General features: G+C 36.8%; 1 protein-coding gene across 3 annotated transcripts in view; it reads right to left on the bottom strand.

The window, feature by feature from the left end:
• Positions 1-22,945, bottom strand: part of PRIM2 (DNA primase subunit 2) — a 318,527-nt gene that overhangs the window by 97,735 nt on the left and 197,847 nt on the right. For all 3 annotated transcript variants that reach the window (XM_028097748.2, XM_088023933.1, XM_028097745.2), the window contains exon 8: positions 21,867-21,934. In XM_028097748.2, the coding sequence (XP_027953549.1) occupies positions 21,867-21,934 (68 nt within the window). The remainder of the gene's footprint in view (positions 1-21,866; positions 21,935-22,945) is intronic.

A 22,945-nucleotide genomic window follows, 5' to 3' on the forward strand; every position in this document is an offset into this window, starting at 1 on the left:
AGACTCTCTATATCCCAAGTTCCTTATCTGTCAAATGGAGACAATAATGCCTGTTTTGCAGTGTTGATAGGAAGTCTAAACTGAAATAATTTCTTTTTCTTTTTTAAGATTATTTGGGAGAGGGGGAGACAAACCATTAGAGACGATAGACTCTGAAAAACAAACTGAGGGTTCTAGAGGGGAGGTGGGGTGGGGGGATGGGTTAGCCTGGTGATGGGTATTAAAGAGGGCACATTCTGCATGGAGCACTGGGTGTTACGCACAAACAATGAATCATGGAACACTACATCAAAAACTAATGATGTAATGTATGGTGATTAACATAACAATAAAAAATTATTTTAAAAAAGATTATTTGGGAGAGAGCGAGCACATGTGCACACAGGGGAGGGGCAGAAGGAGAAAGTGAATCTCAAGCAGACTCTGCCCTGAGCACAGAGCCCGACTCAGGGCTGGATCTCATGACCCTGAGATCATGACCTGAGCAAAAATCAAGAGTCCGACACTTAACCAAGTGCGCCACCCAGCCACCCCTGAACTGATTTCTGTTCAAGGACCTGATATATGGTAATCACTGTTTATTTAAACAAGTAATATCTGAATAGCACTTTACAATGGTAAAGAGTCCTTATCTATATCCTCCAGTTACATCCTCATGAGAACCCTGAGAGAGTGTTTTTATTTTACATTTGACAAATGAGGAAATAGGGGCTCAGAGGAGTTAGAAACTTGTTAGATCAGAAAGCAAGTCAGCAGTGCAGTAGGAACTCAAACTTTTAATTCTCCCTTCCCTGTTGCTTCACTCTACCATGCCATCCTCTTCCCTGCAATACACTTCCCGCATTATTTACAAATTAGGAAATACAAGGTGGTATATACTATCTAAAGCCATCTACCATTGTAAATTATCAGTTCCTTGACACAATGGCCAACTCCATCAACCCTGATTCAGATGCAGACACTCAGGTATGACATAACAAACAACAGCTGCTAGACTACACGGAAAACCACAATCAAACCAAGGTTTATGCAGATCCACAACTAAAGGAAAATTCTGGAGTAAAGCATCATTACAATCATAAAGAATTCCAGACTCTCTGCTTAATACCTGCTCAGTACAGATTCTTGCTGAACAATACACACACTCAAAATGCTCTGTAGAAAGGCTACAGTTCTTGCAATCAGTCCATCTGCTGATTAAACAATGGGTATGAATTATGAGGCAAAACTAGAGTGTATCTTGGGATGCTGCAGCCACTGGTTAGGAGATTGTTCAAAATGTAGATTTTTCCCTCCCGAGAGTCCTCCCTCCATGGGCTAAGAATGGCCTGAGAATTACTCTGAGAGCATGATGAACAGAACGCCAAAGAGTAGTACAGAATGATCCTACGCCCCAAAACACATCTTCTTGCCTTTGCTTTTATTTTGCCCTTTACATACTTCTGACATATTTCTGACAATTAATGTATCACTGGATTCCATCCATTCTGTTTATCATAGTAGCAGCATGGCATTCAAAACTCATGCTAAATTAAGCCAACAGTTGTCATTTAGTGTAAGTATTTTGCATTTTAATACAGAATCTAACCAGAGAGTTGTTTCAGTGGAATCCCTAGAACAAAAACATCTTACAGTAGAGCAAAGAGGCAGCATGAAACAATGAAAATAGCAGTAGGCTAGAATCTGAAGAGCCGTTCTTGTTTTTGTTTTTGAATCACTGGTTTAGCAAACTGAGGCAAGTCATTTACCTGTCCTGATTTGCACTAGCCTCATTTGTAAACTGGAATTAATGATGCCAGCCCTGCCTGACTGATAGAAATGCTGGAGAAATGAAACGATACATTCAAAGTGCTAACGAAAATCGGTAAATCATATCCCCGACCACAGAGCAACTGCAGTCTTGGCCAGGAAGTACAAAAAAGACAGGACGGGAAACGAGGCAGCAGGATCCTGTGGAGGAGCCATCACTGCTGTGAAGGACTAGGCCACTCTGCTGACCCAGCTTCTCAGGCTACAGATTGATCACAATCATCTAAAGTATTGTTCAAAAATTTTAACAAATACAAATGTCCTCTATAAATAGTAACAGGATGTACAAACATGAGTGTAGTTATTGAGTACACAGAGCCAAATGATATACAAAGCACAGGAAAGGTTTTCTTGGTCCAGATTATTGCAGGACACTAAGTACACAGAGAAGACATTAAGAGGACACATACACTTGCCTGAATGGCACTATAAAATGCCTGTCCCTCGATACTTTGATGGGTTATGCAAAAGAGCTAAATTCCAAGGCGGGGGGAAGTTAAAAGAGAATGGTAGCAATGATTAATGCAAAGGCCTACTGTAGGATATAAATGACTACAGACAGAATATGAGGAAACTGTATATAGACAATCATACTTCTAAAAATATTATTAATAGAGAGATGGCCACCAGCCAACCCAGTAAGGGCAAGCATGAAACCCATGGGAGGAAAAATAATGCAAATGAAGATGTTAAGCATCAGAATTAGGACTGAGATTTCTCCTCTGCTCACTCATGACCAGAAGGGGCAACCTATGTCTCAGTTAGGGAGTTGGTACATCACAGCTATTTAATACATGTTTGAACTAGAAGTGGATAGATGAAACTGAGGTGGCAGGAATTCTCAGATACAATACAAAGACGGCAAATCACGAGAAGCATTGTATCCAACACCATGTAGGCAATAAAGAATTATGAAAAGATTTTAGGCAAGAATTTACGTAAGTATTTACACTTGAGAAAGCAAGCAGTGTGGAGAATCACTAAAAAGGGTAGGGACCAGGCAAGAGCAAGTCAGTCAGAAGAAAATTGCAATAGTACAGGCAAGAAAGGGTGACAGGCTGAAGTAAAGGAGTGGAAACAGGTGGAGAACGGAAGGCAAAGAAAGAAGAAAGAGAAACAAATAATGCCACCGTAACAAATAAAAATCCTTAAGAACAATTCACATTAGCTCATGAAACTGGATCTTTGGCTTTTACTTGAGGTGTCAAGGGACATTACTAAATGAGACTCCTAAGAGGTACCCAGGAAAGGTGAGGCACCTTTCTACCACATTCAATGCTCATGTCAGCTTTCTATCATCCTACTTCCAAATGAATGCAGCTGCTACACGAATGAACAAAAATACAAATAATGAACTGTCAAAATATATTATTTTCATGATTTAAAAATACAGATCAATTTTATGAACATTTTTTAATCAATGTATTGGGGAAACACAGGAACAGTAATTTTTAACAACAAAAACAATTTCCAATTGGTTTGAGGTGCGTGCACGCACACACATGCAAACCCAGCAGAAAATTTTCTATTTTAAAGAATCATGGCTTTATTGTGAGAAACACTCACTGTCACTTATGTACAATTTTCAACAAAAGGGATTAAGTAGGCGTGAAAGCTTTCCTGTTTCTAAGCTTTCATAAAAGAATAAATTAAGATGTACCACAAATACCATTTTTTTAATACAGCCAACCAAAACATTTTAACAGGCCACAAAATTCAAATTATGTCACTAATAACTATTTTGTGAAATATAAAGAAGAACTTCTGATCAGAGAATCTTGAAAAATCAAGATTTGACTTAATTCTTGGTGGTAAGGGAGTAGGAATTACAGTGATTTCCCTGCATCTTCCATGTATAATTTATCTTTTATTTTCTACAGTATCAAATGAAAGACACTAAGGGTGAAATGTTACAGTTTTCTCAAGTTACCAAAAAGCCAGTAGTGAAAACAATAAAGATGTGATTCAATGAGTATTCAATTACATTAGAACACTATCTGAACACATTCAGTTGTGTAAGGATATAGTGCATTTCTCCTGAAATGTAACAATTACTACACTATACTTGCAAAATAAACTTCACTACCCAGCAGAACCACGTGAACGGATAAAACCCAATGACAAAGTTTAGTTTTTATCAGACTCTCTATAACAGACTTCTTCTACATCCCAGTCGTTGTCCTCATCGAATTCTAATTACCAAAAACGAAACAAAAACTCAAAACAAAACAAAAAAAAAAAACCAAAACTTTTAAGAGTCCCTTTAGCCACTCAATCATTTATTAAGGATTTCTGTGACTGAGAAAGAGTCAAAAAGTAGTAAAGGATCCAGCGATGATCTAGTAAGTACAATGTGATAGTGCCACAACACGCTCAAAACAGACGTTCCTGAAGCCTGCAGAAAACAGGTCTCTTGTAAAAGAAGGGTAGGAAGAGAAATAAGCAGTGTGCAGCAGTAAAGCTTCTTGAGCAATGAAATGGCACTGACAGAGTTCTGTGCGTTGGAAACACAAACCTGAGCGACCAGGAGGGAAGGCTGAGATGAGAGGAAGACAATCGTGAGAATGAGAGACTGCAGAGTAAGTGGAAGAGCAGGAGATTATAGTCAGAAAATAATTTGAGGGGCACCTGGGTGGCTCAGTCGGTTAAGCATCTGCCTTGGGCTCAGGTCATGATCCCAGGGTCCTGGGATCGAGTCCCAATTCAGGCTCCTTGCTCAGCACGGAGCCTGCTTCTCCCTCTGCCTGCCTCTCCCCCTGCTTGTGCTGCTCGCTCTCGTGCTCTCTCTGACAAATAAATAAAATCTTTAAAAAAAATAATAATTTGAGTTTGGAGGCTTAGAAGTAGGACGTCATGACCACAGAAAAGGCAAAGGCCTAGTCGTTTTAGTATTTTTACCATTTGCATGCAGTTTAACATTTTATATGCATTAAACCATCCTTAAATTTTGACCAAGTTCATAGATGTATGTGATGTGAATTTATTAAGGTTCTTGGAGGGTTTTAAAAGCAAGCATGTGATAAGGAGGTGGCATTTTGGACTACAAAGAAAGTCTATTTTTCTCAGGATCTGGAGGATGAGCCCTATCAGATGGGCAAGCAGAAAGAGATAAGTAAAGCCAAGGAAATTTCTAAAACATAGTTTATAGATGAAGAAGTTGGGTCATGCGGTAGAAAAGACAAGCAGAGGCAAAGCAGGAAAAAAAACCTGAAATTGGGTAGGTAGGTCCTATAATGTAGGTCTCTGAACAATAACCATTACAATGAAAAGCAAACTTTAAATCTTATCTCTGTTTCTAATAACATAGTGCTAAATCACCGTTGTAAAGAAAATTCGAGGCTTTGTCAAGTTTAAGCCTTTAAAAACCTAAACACTCACAAATTAGTGTTTTTCTAAGAAAAGAGAATTTTACAATTGTGTATAACAAACCCCTTGCTTACACAAAAGTAATTCAGTGACTGTCCTTATTTCTTTGTTTGGTTTGAGGTGATGGTGTTACCTCATCTCTACAATAAGAGAACTAATGGTACACAAAATATACAAAAGCATCTTCTTATTGTATCATTTGTTCAATAAATTTACATGCAACTTTTAAGATTCTATTTATTTATTTATTTAAGGGGGGGGAGAGAGAGAGAGAGAGAGAGAGAGAGAGAGAGAGAGAGAGAGAGAGACAGGGAGAGGGACAAGCAGACTCCACGCTGAGCATAAGCTTGATGTGGGGCTCAATACCATGACCCTTAGATCATGACCTGAGCTCAAATCAAGAGTCAAATGCTTAACCAACTGAGCCACCCAGGCACCCTACCTGCAACTTAAATAAAACTCAGTCACATTTGAGGAACTTCCCCCCCATATTACCTTGTGCATTAAACAGTAAGAGGTAAGCACAGTCAGTTTTCCAATACAGATAAAAATCAGAGTAAATAGAAAATTATAAAGCTAACAGTTTCAAATAAATTAAAACCTGAAAAGTTGAAAAGTAAGCCTTTCAAAATATCCATAATACATATTTATGCAACCAAATTTAAAATGATCCTATTTTAAATCAAATTCAATGAATCCAATGGTGGGGGGTGTGGTGGAGGGATAACTGAGACAGGAAGGTATAATTAATCACATCAACATAGAACTGGAGTTTTCGCAAAACACTACTACACAACATCTAATTTACAGAATAAAAATACAGTGGACATACATATAGATAAATCTGAAACAGATACATCTGCATACATCTGATCTGTGAATCACAACTGAAAGGCAGAAACAACAGAAATTTAAGTCCTGTTCAATGCACCACAAATATTATTATGAGCACTTAAATACTCAACGGGCAACTGTTTTTGAGTGCTGAAACTGAGAGCTGAAAACAAAAAGAAATTACATGAAAGTGGATTTGTGAGTCTCACTACAAGATTAGCTGGTTAAGAAAGAAAAAAAAAAAGTCTTTTCATGCTGTGGTGCTGATCATTAGAAAAAGATGGATCATCACACCTTGGCTCCAAAGTGGTATTCACAAGCTCCACTACTGAAACATAAATGCCACAGGGCATAACTGACAAAATGAGAGGTCAAAAGTCAGCTTTTCCTGGGTGATCACTTCTCCAATCATTTTCTCCTTTTCTGACCAGGCATGAAAACTTGAGGGAGTAAACAAGGAGTCACAGAATAGTTACAACGCTTTAGGAATTAGCTCCAGCTCCTCTGCATTTGCATACATTTTCCAGGTCCAATTTGTCGAAGCCAAACATGCAGGCAGAACAGAATAATAAGGGAGGAAGCAGAGTAGAGTGATGAAGATCACAGGTTTCAGAATCCACTAGTCATGGGCTTGCATACACTCACTATCTGTGTGACGTGGTAAACACCTTTTATTCTCTTTGTTTCCTCACTGGTAAACAGAGATCATAAAAGGGATCACAAAAGTACCTTTTTAAAAGGGCTTTTGTGAGGATCAAATGAGATAGATATCAAAACATTTTTCACTCAAATTATTATTGTCACGATCATCCAGGCCTAAATTTATTAGATTTAAACATTTTGGTTACTGGTTTTTCTCTATTCTTAACATTCACCAGTTTCTTCTCTTGAATATTGGAAGAAAATACACTTCTCTCCTACCTTCTTTATACTATCATATAAAATATTCAATCTTGAAGTAGGAGAATTTATTTTATTTTTTAAAGATTTTATTTATTTGACAGAGAGAGACACAGCGAGAGAGGGAACACAAGCAGGGGGAGTGGGAGAGGGAGAAGCAGGCTTCTTGCAGAGCAGGGAACCGATGCGGGGCTTGATCCCAGGACCCTGGGACCATGACCTGAGCCAAAGGCAGACGCTTAATGACTGAGCCACCCAGGCGCCCAAAGTAGGAGAATTTAGATGCCCTTGAATAACCTCACGATCTGGAAAGATTTGTCTACATTTACACTCTTAGAAAGTTTTCAAAGTGTAAAAATTCAACCTTGAACAATGGAGATTTCAATGGAATCCAATCTTGTAGAGCTACACATTTGCCAAATGTGACTACTAAGCACTTGAAATGTAGCTTAGTCTGAATTAAGAGGTTCAATAAACATAAAGTATGCACGGGTTTCAAAGACTTAGTATGAAAAAATAATGTAAAACATTTCATTAAAAACTTTTCATATTAATTACATGTTGAAATGGTATTTTGGATATGAGTTAAGTAAGATATTATTAAAATTAATTTCACTTAGGTATTTTTAAAATTTGGGAGTGCCTAGGTGGTTCAGCCGCTTAAGCATCCAACTCTTGATTTCAGCTCAGGTCATGCTCTCATGGTCCTGAAATTGGGCCCTGTGTCAGGTTCCACACTGGGCCTGGAGCCTGCTTAAGATTCTCTCTCTCTCTCCCTCTCTCTCTCTGCCCTCCCCAATAAATACATAAATACATACATATATACATAAAATTACACATGAAGCTTACATTTGGTTCATGTGGCCCTCATGGTTTTACTGGATAGTACTGTGACACAGTGAGGAGGAGGGCATAACAACATGAGGCAATCAAATGATTCTCCTGGGGACTAGGCATACCTGTATAATACCCAACTGACTTACCGTGACTTCAAGTTAAGATTGGTCTCTGCTCATCATAAGCAGAATATAAACTGCAATTGGGTCCACTAATGGAAGCGCCTCAAGTCTATTGCAAACGTTTGTTCTCCCATTTCACTTAGGAATCAGGTTTTTAAACTTCAGCCACAGTTTGCCACCTATAATATTAGGAAGGCAATCTTGAATTCTGATTAGTCTGGAGGTAACCTGAAATGTTACCTTGGGGAAGAATAACAACACTAACAAAAAGCTGTGACACATTTCTATTTGGGAGCTTTGGGGGCTGCCTGCCCACTTCCACACCTAATTATAATTGTGCATTCTCCTCTCATTTGTAGAAGCCACGCATGATAGGTGGGACAGAACTATGGATGACGGCAGAACCCTGGGCCAGACTGGAGAGAACTCCTCTCCCGTCCTCAGGGAATGTCTCTCTGCCCTCCTTCCCCAACAACAGATGAAGACTCCGAGGGTCAGAAAAAAACAGCATATAAAACAGATTTCCTTTCTTTGTCAAGCAGTTCCCAGTACTCTTGAACCTAAAGAGGTTAACACTGTTTACTTCCTTCTGTCTGGCAGCCTATAGTTTATCCTATCTTAAAAACTGGTATAAAATAAAAAAGCAGTGAAGAATGTATCACAAGTAATCAAAACTGATCTCTGCATCAAGGAAACATATTTATTTGAACCATTAAGAAGTAAGCTAATGCATCTTTCAAAATGAACTATAATCTCCTACATCATTCTATAAAAGCATACCAAGTTCCAATACAACCTTTTCACATAAAGCCAGGTGTGATCATGGCACAAATGGAAAACAATCTCAGGGAAGAGGAAACAAAGGTTCTGTGTATCACCCATATATCCACTTTTGCAATCACAATTTTACCCACTTTGGACGTTGAAAAAAAATAGTCTGCCCACATAAGCTAGGCTATTCAGATATTTAGAAAACACAGTCCCTGTAGTTTGGATTTGCTAGGTGGGTAAGATATCAAGGAAGATGAAGTTACAATATATCATTTCCTGCTGTGAAGGCGATCAAAGGAAAATTCACTCAACAGCTGTCACCACTGAAATTGAAATGAGTTTCGTTTTACAAGCTAAATCCCTAGTAAATGGTATCCAACTTGTGTTAGCCCAGGTGATTTTCCCTGCAGTTATTCCAAATGAGAACACAATCAATAAAATTCTGTATAAATTGAACATAAATTATTTTTCCACAAGCATGAAGTTTACTCAATTGTACATTTAAAAAACTCCCCAAAAAAACTACCAGCAGACAATACACAGTGTAATGATCTATATTTCTCTACAACTGAGAGAATCTCTATGATTCCAAGAGACTCACATATCCAATAAAAATCAGGATCATACGGGTTCCTAAACTGGGTAAGAACTATACACAAAACAACTTCTACTTTAATTTAGGTTGGCTTCATCTTTCCGTATTTTCCTATTTATTCCAATTTCTAAGCTGCAATAATCCAATTAACTGCAAAACAGCTGAAAGCTGCATCTCATTTCTCTATCAAAAATATCTCTACCTTACAAAAGTCAAAAGTCATTATACCCTAAAGACTATACCCTTAAAATGAGTGCATTTCACTGTATATAAATTATACCTCAATAAAACTGATTTAAAAAGTAATACACATATAGCCTTATAAGATACAAACTATAGCCCTATACAGGTATTTTCAATATACACATTTTTTAAGCATGGGTGAGGGACAGAGGGAGAGGGGGAGAGAGAGAGAATCTCAAGCAGACTCCACACACTGAGCACGGAGCCTGATGTGGGGCTCGATCTCATAACCCTGAGATCATGACCTGAGCCAAAATCAAGAGTCAGAGGCTTAACCGACTGAGCCACCCAGGCACCCCTCAATATACACATCTAAAGCCCCCAACGATCTATTTTCATAAGTAAATTTTTTATATTCCTTTACATTCTTAGTGTATATTCTGGTAGTATAATGACCCCCTAAAGAGAAGCTCTTCTGATTTGGTGTTGACCTAGAATAGTCAAATGATTACAATAAAGAAAGGCTGCCTAAGAGAGTGGTAATGAAAAACTGAGGGATGGGAGGACCATGGAATAAAGTTCCAACGTCCAGCAGAATTAACACATTAAATAAATACATTAAATTAATACATTAAATGAGAAGATGGATATCTTCCCATTCCCTCACAAATAATTTGCACAGTGTAGAATGCTTCTGAGGTTGGCTGTCAAAAGTTTATGGCATTCTAAGGTTACCCCTCACATTTGTTTCCTAATAACAATTGAGAACCAGGGACACAAGGCATGGAGGGTTCTGGGAGGAACTGGAGAAAGATGAGATGAAGGGGACAGCTAATGAAGACTTAAACTAAAAGTCTCAGTCCAGAAGTCACATGCTTTCCCTATACACTTCCTTGGTTTTGAATAGCCATTTATACTAGTTCATAAAGTTTAAAGCTTTCATTTCATAGATAAAAATAGAAAGGTACATAATAGTTTTGGTTTCATTTTGTTTCATTTTTTAAATAGACATTTTCAAAATCTGAATTTATTGGGGAGAAAAAAGGGGTTCCTCTTCTGAGGTCACTTGAGGAACAGAAAGTACTCTCAGTCCTCCATGATTAGTTCCTGATTTCATGAGAGTCCCAAATCCCCAAAGGACAAAATCAGCCCTGAATTTCTGCAAAGGAAGAGTCTTTACCAGAATTCTTCCTTGGAAATGAGAGAAAAGCCACCAGCTTTTTTGGGCGCCTGGGTGGCTCAGATGGTTAAGCGTCTGCCTTCGGCTCAGGTCATGATCCCGGGGTCCTGGGATCGAGTCCCGCATCGGGCTCCCTGCTCCTTGGGAGCCTGCTTCTCCCTCTGCTTCTCTCTCTCTCTCTGTCTCTCATGAATAAATAAAATCTTTAAAAAAAAAAAAAAAGCCACCAGCTTTTTGTCTCAACTACTATCTCATTCAGTCTCAACATTTAGTAGTGTTAAAAATAAGACAACAGGCCCAAAATGGAGTCACTTACACTAAGCCCCACAACAGGAAACTAAGACTTAATTACAGTTTCAGCTCTCCCAGAAACGGAATCTTAAACCAGTCAGGAATCACCTAATTAGCACTAGTTAGGTAATCTGCCTGATAGATGCCTGCCATGCCCTAAAGGAAAGTGACCTTGCAATAATCAAGCCTCGTTTTATCTAGTATAGATATAGAGCTTCTCGAAGCTCGTTTCTGTCTGTTGGATTGGATGCTGCCCAATTCACGAATCACTGAAAAAAGCCAGTAAGTTCTTTAAAATTTATTCAGTTGAATTTTTTTTAACAGTAGCTTTAAAAAACTAAACGAGAGGTAAAATTTTAAAACCTGAAAGTATTTTCTCCCATTGATTCACTCATTCAAGTGTTTACTGTGATGGAAAGATAACAGTAAACAAAGTAGACAAATTTCTTGCTCTCACAGAGCTTATGCTGCAGACAAATAAACATTAAACAAACAAATAGAAATGATCATTTCAGCTAGTGACGTTTCTGTGAAGAAAAAAGACTAGGGTGATATCGTAAAGCACTGGGGGGAGGAGCTTTATACCAGGTGGTTAGGAGCAGACCTCTAGAAGATCTGAGAAGACATGCTCTTAGACTCATTTGATGGATGTCCTCAGAAGCCTCCTTTAGACTGTATGTATGCAGTATGTCACAGACCAAGGTAGCTCAATTAAAATGGAGCACTGGGTGTTATACACAAACAATGAATCACGGAACACTACATCAAAAACTAATGATGTAATGTACGGTGATTAACATCACATAATAAAATTTTTAAAAAAGTTTTTTATTCACTTTGTATTATCTTCTATGGAACTACTTTCTAAATGGTAGTTATAAAACAACTGAGAGGGCATTAAACCTCTAGTGAGTCTCAGCGGTCTGTTTTTCCTCACTCCAGTTTATCAAATTTTGTTTTGTAAATAAAACGGGATGGACCAGCACTGGTACAGAATACTTCCATCATTACAGAAAGTACAGCACTAAACAAATTACTTTTCAGCTGCTAATATATTACAGTTGCTACCACAATGCTTTCTCGGTCTTTTTAAGAAAGTTATTTCACATAGCATCATCATCATTTTGTACTTTGTTAGCACTTTATGCCTAACACAGTGTAAAATAATTTTATTACTTAACTGGAGGACAATCAATGTTTTAAAGAAACCCACTAAGTGAAGAATAGGAAACTTAATAAATGCAGATAATAAAACTACTTGAAAAGCATAAGTAATCAAAATTTTGCTTTCCAGGAAGATTACCAGCATTCACAATTCAGAAATCCCTAAGGAACTATGGAGTCAGATGGTTAACAGAAACCTAAAACCTCTAGTTATAGATAAGCTGCAAGAATACTCTGCAAGGCTTATTTCCATGACACTATGTACTCCCACAGAATCCGTTACTCTACTCTGCTAACAATCATTATGATTTATTGTAATTATTTTAGTTAAAATTCTTTAACTGTTTTCTGATCAACATTAAGCCCTATAAGAACAGAAGTAAATATGTATCCTTAGAACCTAGCACTATGTCTTGCACTGAGAAGTTCCCTTAAAATATGTCAGATACAGGCTTCTATTCAGTTTTTCTTCAGTGTTTAAAATAAGACTGAATTATAAAATCAAATTAAAGAAACACTCCAGATGTATACATAAAATGAAAAGTTATACTACTTTTTAAAGAACAAACTACGCTGTCAACTGTGATCTTTAAAATAAATCTGTGATTTTGGAATTTGGGGAAAAAAAAAAAACAAGCTCTCAGAACGCAAAAAGGTTTATGGCCATGTATTTACCAAATAGCTCTCACACCAAAGTATCTCCATGAGTCACAGCCACTATGCACAATCTCATTACAAAGTCTACTCTAAACAAAGGGGACATATTTGCTTGCCAGGCTACAAAGCCAGTCAGTCAAAGAGACAGGAAATATATCATTAAAAAGAAAATCAGTAACTAATTTGTGTTTCTGTAAATTTATTTTTATTTCATATATATTTATGTTTCTGTAAATCATCTGTTAACCCTTTTTTCCACTTTAAAACATGTTAAGCTAGCAAAGTGAATTAACCTATCTAAAAATCCCCAGGGAAATTTAGTCTTCTATATAATTTAAGAGCAGTGGTTTACTTGTAAAACCGATGAAAACTGACGCAAAAGCTGTCTTCAACCCCCCCCCACCTCCACAAAAGAACTCCCTCACTGTAACAGGCAGATCAATGCCTTCCAAAGACGTTCTCACTCTAATCCCTGGAACCTGTGAATATGTTAGATTACATGGCAAAAGAGACTATGCAGATGTAATTAAGGTTAAAGACCTTGAGATGGGGAGACTATCCTGGATATCTATGTGGGCCAATCTAGTCACATGAGGTTTGGCTTTTCTTAGGACGGAAGCAGAAAGATACAGCAGCAGCAGAAGTAAAGAGTTCGTTTGAAGCCTAAGAAGGACTTAATGTGTGGTTGCTGGCTCTGTGACAGAATCCACATGCAAAGACCAGAAAGAGACCTCCAGGGGCTCCTGGAAAGCCTAGGGAATGTGGGCAGCCTCTGGGGGCAAACACAGGACCCTGACTGACAACCAGCAAGGAAACAAGGACCTCAGTCCCACAGCTCTAAGGAACCCAATTTATCCAACACTATGAATAAGCCTGGAAGCAAATTCTTCCCCAGAATCTCCAGTAAGGATCATAGATAGCCCTGCTGACATCTTGATTTTATCTCGATGAGACCCATGTCAGATTTCTAACCTATAGATGATGTATGATAAAAAACGAGTGTTGTTTTAATCTACTAAATTTGTGGTAATTTGATATGCCTACAACAGAAGGTTCTAATCTAGATGCATTAATAAAATTTTAAAAGTCTTCAAATGTTTCTTGAATTCTGTCTTTTTCAAGTCAACTGGTTCCACTCTGCCACTTTCTCGCCTGGGCAACATGACACCCTTAGACTAATGAGTTCTCTTGTTTCTTCAAAACTATTCACGACTGCTCTTTGTTCTTATTTCCGTCTGCTAGAAAACATCTATGTTAAATTCCTTCATTATGAAGTCAATATGACATTTCTTCTCCCAATTTACTTCATCTGGCCATACGGAAACTGCTAACATTCTTTAGTTTTTCTTCACAGGTTTATTCAACCAAAAAACAAACACAGACATACCCATAAATACCCAACAAAATGGGAATGAATGGTTAAGTAAAAACAGACACATCTTCAACTGAGCATTATACAGCCACTTGAAATCAGAACCATGGAAATAAATTTGATACTTAGTTATGACACATTAAAGGAAAAAGAATTTTTTTTAAAGTTTAACCACTTTATTTATAATTACATAAAATTAGAGAGATTGCAACAAAAGCCTAGCAGTGGTTTTATTAGTAAGGCAGGGTTCATTTCTTCCATTCTGCCAAATTTTAGTGTGCCTAAAAGTTTTATCAAAAACCATTTAAATGGCATTAAATTTGTAACATGATCCACATACAGATTTCCGCCCCTCACAAATACGACTTCCCATCTCTATTTACTTTCCTTGGTTAAGCTGCAGCAATTCTTCCAGTACGGCTTTGGGTGGAGGCGTGTGTGTAGGGAGACGTGTGCCTATAAAATGGTCTTCTTGCCTTGTCAGAATATAAACTTTTTAACGGACCACATCTATTAGTTCCTTTGAATAGAATCAGAGTGTCCTTTTATAGTGCCCATAACACAACAGGTTGATTTTCACAAATGCTTTTTGTACATTTCTAAGAAGGCATGAACGTTTTCCATACAGAGTAGATTTCTAAGAAGGCATGAACATTCTCCACAGAGAGGTGTAAAAGAATAATTCAAAGACAATAAATAATGGAAAAGAAAATACTTTCTAATTTATTAGTATCTTACAAGGCACCCAGAACACCTTCACAATAATCACTGTACTATAAAAGCTTGTGTTGCCGCATGCAGGAAAGTAAATAAATAGTTCAAAGTAGCACTAGAGGCTGAACAGGTGATGAGAAAGAGCTGACAAACAACTAAAGCATGTGGACCACATTAAGGAGGCTTTCATTTCAGCCCTGAATTGGTAGAAGTCCCTATGCACTAAACGTTTTTCTAGCACATAAATGCCCACACAATTTTCTGATTTCAGAATGAGAACTAATTCAAAAAGAAACACAGAAAACTGCACCACTATGGATATTGGGAAAAGTCTCTTACAGAGATTGCATTTGATATAAAATCTGTGGCAGCAAGAACTTTAGAGAAGTACATAGAAATGGGTACATATTAACCAAATGTACTGCATTAGGAAACAAATTTACCAAAGGAGTCTGTAATAATACCAAATGAAGGAAGCTGCTTTCATTACTTTAAATGATTTTAAAATAAAGGTTAATAGAAACATCTGTTTACAAATTCAGGCTGCATTACCAGTTAATCCATGTGATGCAGTCCAAGTATTTTCTATAGGCAGTACTTTGCTTTGCTAGCTTATTTTATCCTTCTTTGATTTCTATTTCATTGTTGGGTTGAAACATGCTAACAAAATTAGGAGAATGCATAATAAATACATGTTTTTAAAATTATTCTTTCAGGATAAAACATTAAATAAGAGCAACTATTAAAGTGATCTATTATACTCTGGCCCCATTCATTTCACGTCTTGAGGAAGGAGGAAGATATATACACTGTGAGGAAAGGTGTTGTTTTTAAGGGAAAAAAAAAATTTTTGATCACACAACTAAAGTTATCACATGTGAGCTGCAAGTTTTCCTCTCTAGTCTCACCTGTTTATACTTACATATTTTTAAGTGACATAATAAAAATAATCTTAAACATATGCCCTTGATAGTCTAATACCATTTTATAAATATTATCCCATGGGTACTAAAATTAGGGTAGCAAAGATATTTATTTACAATAAACTTCTATATTTGCAGAAACATAGCCCAAGACCTTTATATCTGTCCAAATTTAAAAATCAGTACACTATACAGTTCACCCTAGAAAATGACGTGATAGAGGAGGATGACAGTAAAGACTCAACGAGATATGACCCATTAGATGACACATCTAATGACAGGTGCTTTGAGGAAAGTCGATATGATGATTTACACAAATTTGCTCTGACATTGGGAAATATAACTTTTTTTGTAAGTAAGCAAGTTTAGTTCTTCCAATAGAGGAGTTCTTGGTATCACTTTTGAAAAACTTGTAGTCTTATGAAATAACTCATTCATTTCTTTTGAGGGAAGAGAAATATAGACCCTGAAAAAGAAAACACCGGAAAAATCAGGTTTTCTTAACATGAACCTCTTGAGCCTCCATCACCAAACTTTAAAATAGGGATAATGAGGGGCGCATGGCTGGCTCAGTTGGTGGAGCATGTGACTCTTGATCTCAGGGTTGTGAACTCAAGCCCCATACTGGGCATAGGGCTTTCTTAAAAATAAAATCTTTAAAAAAAAAAATAGGGATAATAGTAATAAAGGACCATCCATCATGGGATGGTCTCACGGGATGGGATGGTCTGAGTACGAACTATAAAAACCCAGGTTGGAAAGTACATTGTAAACTCTAGTCAGTGTGATTTCTTGGTTCCATCTCCTCCTACACCGCTTCTAAAAGCCTGCCCCTTCAATTATTTCCTTTTAGTCCCATTGACCTCATTTTTCCCTTAACCTGAAGGAAAAAATACAACACTTTCTTCAACTATGAAACTCACACATATCAGCCTCTTTTTTTCCCCTGCTCTTGAGCCTGGCCTATACTCCCTGTATTTCCACAGCTTAATTCCTCATCTCTTAATTGCTCATCAGTACCATTACAATGTCATGGTTAAGCCACCAATGGCTCCCACATGCCTAATCCAACTGACACGATGTAGTTCTAACCTGACTTTCCTGTGGCATTTGATGGTGTTTACCATTCCTGTTTGAAATCTTTCCCTTAGCATCTTTGATCCCATTATCCTTTGTTGTGTTCCTGTTTCATTCAAAATTCCTCCCCGCTTTTTACTGGTTTCTCTTTTTATCTCCTACCTTCATCACTGCCCCTCACAAGTTATTTAAACACTGATGTTCTATGTATGAGTTTTATTCAGGGCCATGTCCCCTTGTCACTCTATACTCTCTCCCTACGTGGCCCTGATTTTAGCTACCACCTAAACAGCGATGATTAGCAAATGTCTCTCTCTGGTATAAACCTCACTCTTAAACTGTGGTCTGTATTCAGCTATTTACGAAACATTCCCCCAATATGTTCGACAAGCACCACAAGTTTAAAATGTCTGAAACTACTGAACCTGGAATCTCCGCAACCATATTCATTCCCTAATCCCTTAGTCTTCCTTTATACTCCTTCTTCATTAGTGACAACATCATCCCCCAAGTGAGAGTAAAGTTCAGTCCAATGTGAGTACCCACTGGGAACCACTATACTGTGCGAGGAGTATGGAATCCGAAACAACTAAGTCATGACCCCACTGTTGAAGGAAATAATTTCATGAGAAACACAGTTCAAATAATAAAATCATGTATTTTGTGTTTAATTCTATTAGAAAGGTTTATAAATTTTGTACCATGTTTAAGTGCCTCTCAAATGAAGTCAAAACTATAAATCCCTTGAGAAGAGAAACTGGGTCTTATTTTTTTATTCCAAGCACATAATTGGCACTCAGTTACTGATGAAGGGATGGACACTACAAATGATAAAAAAAAAAAAATAAGCTTGTATTTCCATAAGACATTGAAGCAAAGTGTTTCTCTGTGCTTAATTTAACTTTTAACTAGAGAACTAAGAAAATCTGGACACATCACTTCTACATCCCTCAGAATAATACATACTGTTAAGCAATATCCTAGCTTAGTGGGATGGCAAAGTGTTACACTAATTCTCTTCTGAGTGTCTAAGTCCTGTAAAAATGATTTGAGACTCTCTTTGTATTGCTACTTTAATTTTTACAGGTATTTGTATCACCTCCCAAATTAGTTTTATTGACAACTTTAATTAAAATACTGTTCATCATTCTTCTTTGATTATTAGAGGCACCAAACAAAATGAGACCTAGCAATGATCTCAGTCTCAACCACCTAATGTCTATCTCCTCTAGGTAACATCTAAACTATATGGGTCATGCAAACCAATGATGATTACTTTCTCATAACAAGATTATCATTAGAACCTTTCAAATCAAATAGCACTCTTTCCTATTTTGAACTAAGCAAAAGGAAGGTAAAAAGAAAAACATTACATTTAGACACCCGAAAAAGACAATTCAATATGCTTGAAACACAGATCACAAGGTTACTTCGTACAGAAAGTGTCAAACTATGCACATCAGCTGCCACCCTCCATACAGATGTCTCTGACATGGTAATAAAATGAGAAGCCATTTCATTTAATAAGAATAAAAAAGCAACATCAGCTGGTGCATATTACATGTAGCATCTAGACCTAGTTGCCTAGCAACCAGTCCTGAGCGAACTCCACAGAGAATAAAAGCCCTAAACGAATGTACAGTTTGTGCAAATTTCAAGGACTTGAAGAGATGTGTCAGTAGTTAATCTAAATTCTAGCTGACAATTACCATACTGAGGTGGAGGAAGGAGAACCCATCATTTTTCACAGAATCAAGCATTAACTAGAGGTGAAATTCAGCCATTTAGGTTTATATCTTCTGAATCAGGTTCTATACAAAAAAAATCGTGATAATATGACTTATAAATTACAAAAACATCATGCAGAAAAAAACAACAAAATATCACTGTTGTAACACCACTCATTCATTCAAAAAAAACCACATAATGAATAGCTATCATGTGCCAGATATTGTCCCAGCACTGGAAATACAAATATGAAAGTCACTTTACAAGCTCGTAAGCAGCCCATACTATAATGGAGTCATCAGAAAATAAACAAAGGATGACCATATTATGTGTTCTGTAATACACAAGTAGCCATGGGGGTATTGTGGAAACACATATAAAAACATCAGATTCAGACTCAGGGGAAGTGGGCCCACTGCAAACTAAACAGTCAGGGAAAACTTACCAGATGAGGTAACATGGGCTAAGTCGAAAAGGATAAGCAAAGTCAGGTAAGTTACAGAAATGGAGGAAGGGGAGAACATTCTAGGCAGAAGAAAAAATATTTTCAAGGGCACAGAGGTCAACAACAGCAAGTTGTATTAGAAGAACTTCAAGGCATTTTGTTGTACTAGAAGTTAGGGGACCAGTACTAAAAGAGTCCAAGAGACAGGGCAACACTTTCCAGAAAGACTTCATATGTCAGGCTAACAAGTTCAGACTTCATCTGGAATGAAACTGGAGAGACAGAGTATGATTTTAAACCAAGGAATAATATAATCACTCTGGCAATAATGTGAAATGTTTTAGAGAGTGCAAAGAAGGCACCAAGGAGAATACATAAGAAGTTACAACAATAAGAGAGATCCTCAGGAGACAAATATCAGCAGGAGAGGGGGGCTGGGGAAGTGACTTACACATAACTCAGTAACAGTGCTCTAGGAAACTTAAAAACCATATACGGTATTTATGCTACTCAATCCAATGAAATGCTAGTCTGGACCATCCTTAACAACAAAACAATGATTCACAGGTTAAAAAGTGTCTGTCTGGGAAGGAAAAGTTACTGTAGAGAAGGGTAAGAGAGGCAGAAAAGAGGACAGAGGGAAGGGAGGAGGAAAAATACGATCAGTTTTCCAATCCTGACAAATAAGCAACTGAGATTCCAAACAAATAAAAACTGAGGGGCGCCTGGGTGGCTCAGTCAGTTAACCGTCTGTCTGACTTCGGCTCAGGTCATGATCTCAGGTCCTGGGATCGAGCCCTGCATCAGGCTCCCCTGCTTCTCCCTCTCCCACTCCTCCTGCTTATGCTCTCTCCTTCTCTCTGTCACATAAACAAATAAAATCTTTAAAAAAAAAAAGTTGAGAAGAAATCTTATAAAGCTATACTTTGTGCTGTTTGATACAATGACAGGATCCTAGTCTCCTTTCATTCTCAATGAATTTTGTCTAACTGAGCTCTATGTAAAGGTAAATCCCAAAGACATTAACATATACATCTATGTATAACACAAATATGTCAAATATGACAAGAGTTTAATTCACCAATACGTACTATTTGGATTTACTAAAAGTATTTCATTTTTTCTTTTACTTCTTAAGCTTAATTTTGATTTGAACATTTTGCCTTTTGTCGGTTAGAAGAAGCCGAATGGAAATAGGAGTAAAACCTTGAAGGAGAAGTAGGCTGTGAAGAGACATAGAGATCAGGATGGAATAAATCAGGGTAATTCAGGGTTGCTGACTGGAGGGAGGGAGGGAGGGAGGGAGGGAGGGAGGAAGGAAGGAAGGAAGGAAGGAAGGAAGGAAGGGTGGGTGGGTGGTTTGAAGGAGGAACATACAAACAGGTGAGAGAGAAGTGAGCTAAACCACTAATCGATATATTGGCATTAAAATCAAGAACAAAACTCTCTCAAAATAGGTTAAAGAGAATTAGCAATTTTGGTAACCAGTGCAAGCAACAGGAAACTGGCCCTCAAACTTACTTTATAATTCACGACATGGCTTGTTTCTACCCAATGGAAGGGAAGCATGTGCTGTCAATATGGGAATTCAACAGACTCTACAGCCATTTAATAAAAATTTTGTCCCTCTATATTTAGGTCTCTTGGACATACTCAAAAAAATAAAAGAATAAAAAGAAACCATAAAGGGAAACACTACTGGTGTTTGCCTAGATAAAACCTGAAAATGTAGGTATGTTGGATAATGTAACATAATCAAAGACTTTCAGAAAAAAAAATGTAATAACAAATACAACTCAGAATTACTATCCTTTACATCTAAATTATGTAATATCAAATGAAATCAGGAGATACTATCAATAAATGAATATACAAATAGTTAATCCTACTCCAAAGTGAAAATAAATGTCTTAAAATCATTCTTAATAATAATCAATGAAATGTACTTGATCACAATGGTATCTCCATGACTAACTATTAAATTAGCAACGGTTTTAGCTGTCCTATATCTTGTTCAGGGTACAGTAATAATGTTGTGGGCAATCTTGTATAATCTAAAAATATAAATAGAATAAGGTTTTTGAAAAAGAAATACATATACTTAAATCTTTAAAATGGCTAATATGCTTTGACAAAGTAATTGCACTTCTGAAAACCTATGCTAAGAAAATGATCAAAAATACAGATAAAGATTAACATGTGGCATTTTTATACTCGTGAAATGGAAATGGTGTAAATGCCCCCAAAAGGAGATGAATACACTACAGTACAGCCATATGAGAAAATACCACATAGTCACTAAAACTGTTTTTCAAGAGATGCTAATAGCAGAAAAAAAAAGTCTTAACAATGTTTATTTTAAAATGAAAAAAAAACAGCAATTTTTATAAAAGTGTAATTTCAACACTAGATTTTAAAATAGCATTGAAGGAAGAAATACTACTTCTGAACAGTAATGATGGGTTTTTTTCCTTTCCCTCCCTTTCCTATACTTTCAAAGTTTTCTTTAAAAATGAGAATATATTATTCTTTTAATTAGAAAACAAATCCCACCTAAGTCATCTACCCCCCATAACAGGTGGGAGGTCCCAAAGGTATGCTCTGCATTTAAATAGATAGCTCATTCCTTTGAGATCTTTCTGTAGTCACCTCTGTTCATTTTAATATAAATTTACCAACTAGTTTTACACTTTCATTGAATTAAAAAAGCCTCCGACAGTATCCTAAAGTCAAGGGTAGCAACTATATTAAGAACTTCAACTTACATCACAGAATTAAAGCAAAGGAAAAAACTGTTAAGTTTTTAGTAACTGAAGGGGTTTTAATCACTTTAATATACTTTACCCACTTTAAGGCACTTACAGTCATAAGCATAACAAGGGTGTGCCTTCATATTACCTGAGGTGGTTAAGTAGAGGCTGAAGTCTCTCGTCGGACTGCACAGCAGGCAAGGACCTGGCTGTTAACTAAAAGCAGAGAATAGGGTTAGTAAGAACAGCAAACACCAAACACTGAATGTATCTGAACACTAAATGTAAAATGGGGACACGGGAGCAGAAAGAGAGGGAGTACTTAAAATATAAGTACATTTTTTTTTCTTTTTTCTAAATTAAAGAATTGTACAGAAAGCAGAGTAAAGCTAACCATATGGCCCTAAGTTTTGCAGGGTATGCCACTGAGTTTAGAAGTAAAGAAAAAGGAGGGAGTTCACGAGAAAACCTAGTCATAAAAGTACATTTAAAGTACATTTTAGTCATAAAAATATTATCTTTGTAAATAAAAATGGAAAAACTTCTAAATTTATAGCAACCGACCTTGTAGCACTGAATCCTGGGATGAAGAAACTGGGGAAAGAGACTTTCATTTATAGCTAAGTCACTGTGAAATTGGTTACATGCAGAATTGGTTACACACACACACACACACCCATGCATTCCCTTCATTTTGACATTACTATAAGAAACCAAAAATATCTTTTAAACCTAGAAAAGCAACTCAAAGTATTTAATATTGACATATGACCCCAAACTGATCTAGACAAGACAATGTAAGATTCAAAGCCTTATTCTTAAATATTGTATACCTCAGGGTGACAGTATCATGGAAATGTGAGCCTTTGCTGTACTTTACTGCAATATTAATGATATCTCTATGTATCTCTTTTCTCTCTGTACTTCAGATAAAGCCCTCTTATGCTATAACAATTTAACCTCCCCAAATTAAAAACATTCATCCAAAGCAATCAGATAGCTTGAAATAACCTTAATAAAACACCAAAACAAAAATAAAAGATTTCTTCTGCATTCAATTATGGCAAAATAGTTCTTGAAATCTACCCATAAATTATTTGACAATTCGCCAAAGAGAACTTTCTTTAAGGCAAACAACAAACTGAAAAATATCCTTTGGTTTTATATAGTGTATCCTTTCTAATTATTTCATCCATTAATTAAAATGTTCTGGAAACAAAAAAGACA

Source organism: Eumetopias jubatus, unplaced genomic scaffold, assembly GCF_037043125.1.
Source record: "Eumetopias jubatus isolate StellerSeaLion01/CBP00866 unplaced genomic scaffold, mEumJub1_p1.0 scaffold_6, whole genome shotgun sequence".
NCBI classification, from domain to species: Eukaryota; Metazoa; Chordata; class Mammalia; order Carnivora; family Otariidae; genus Eumetopias; species Eumetopias jubatus.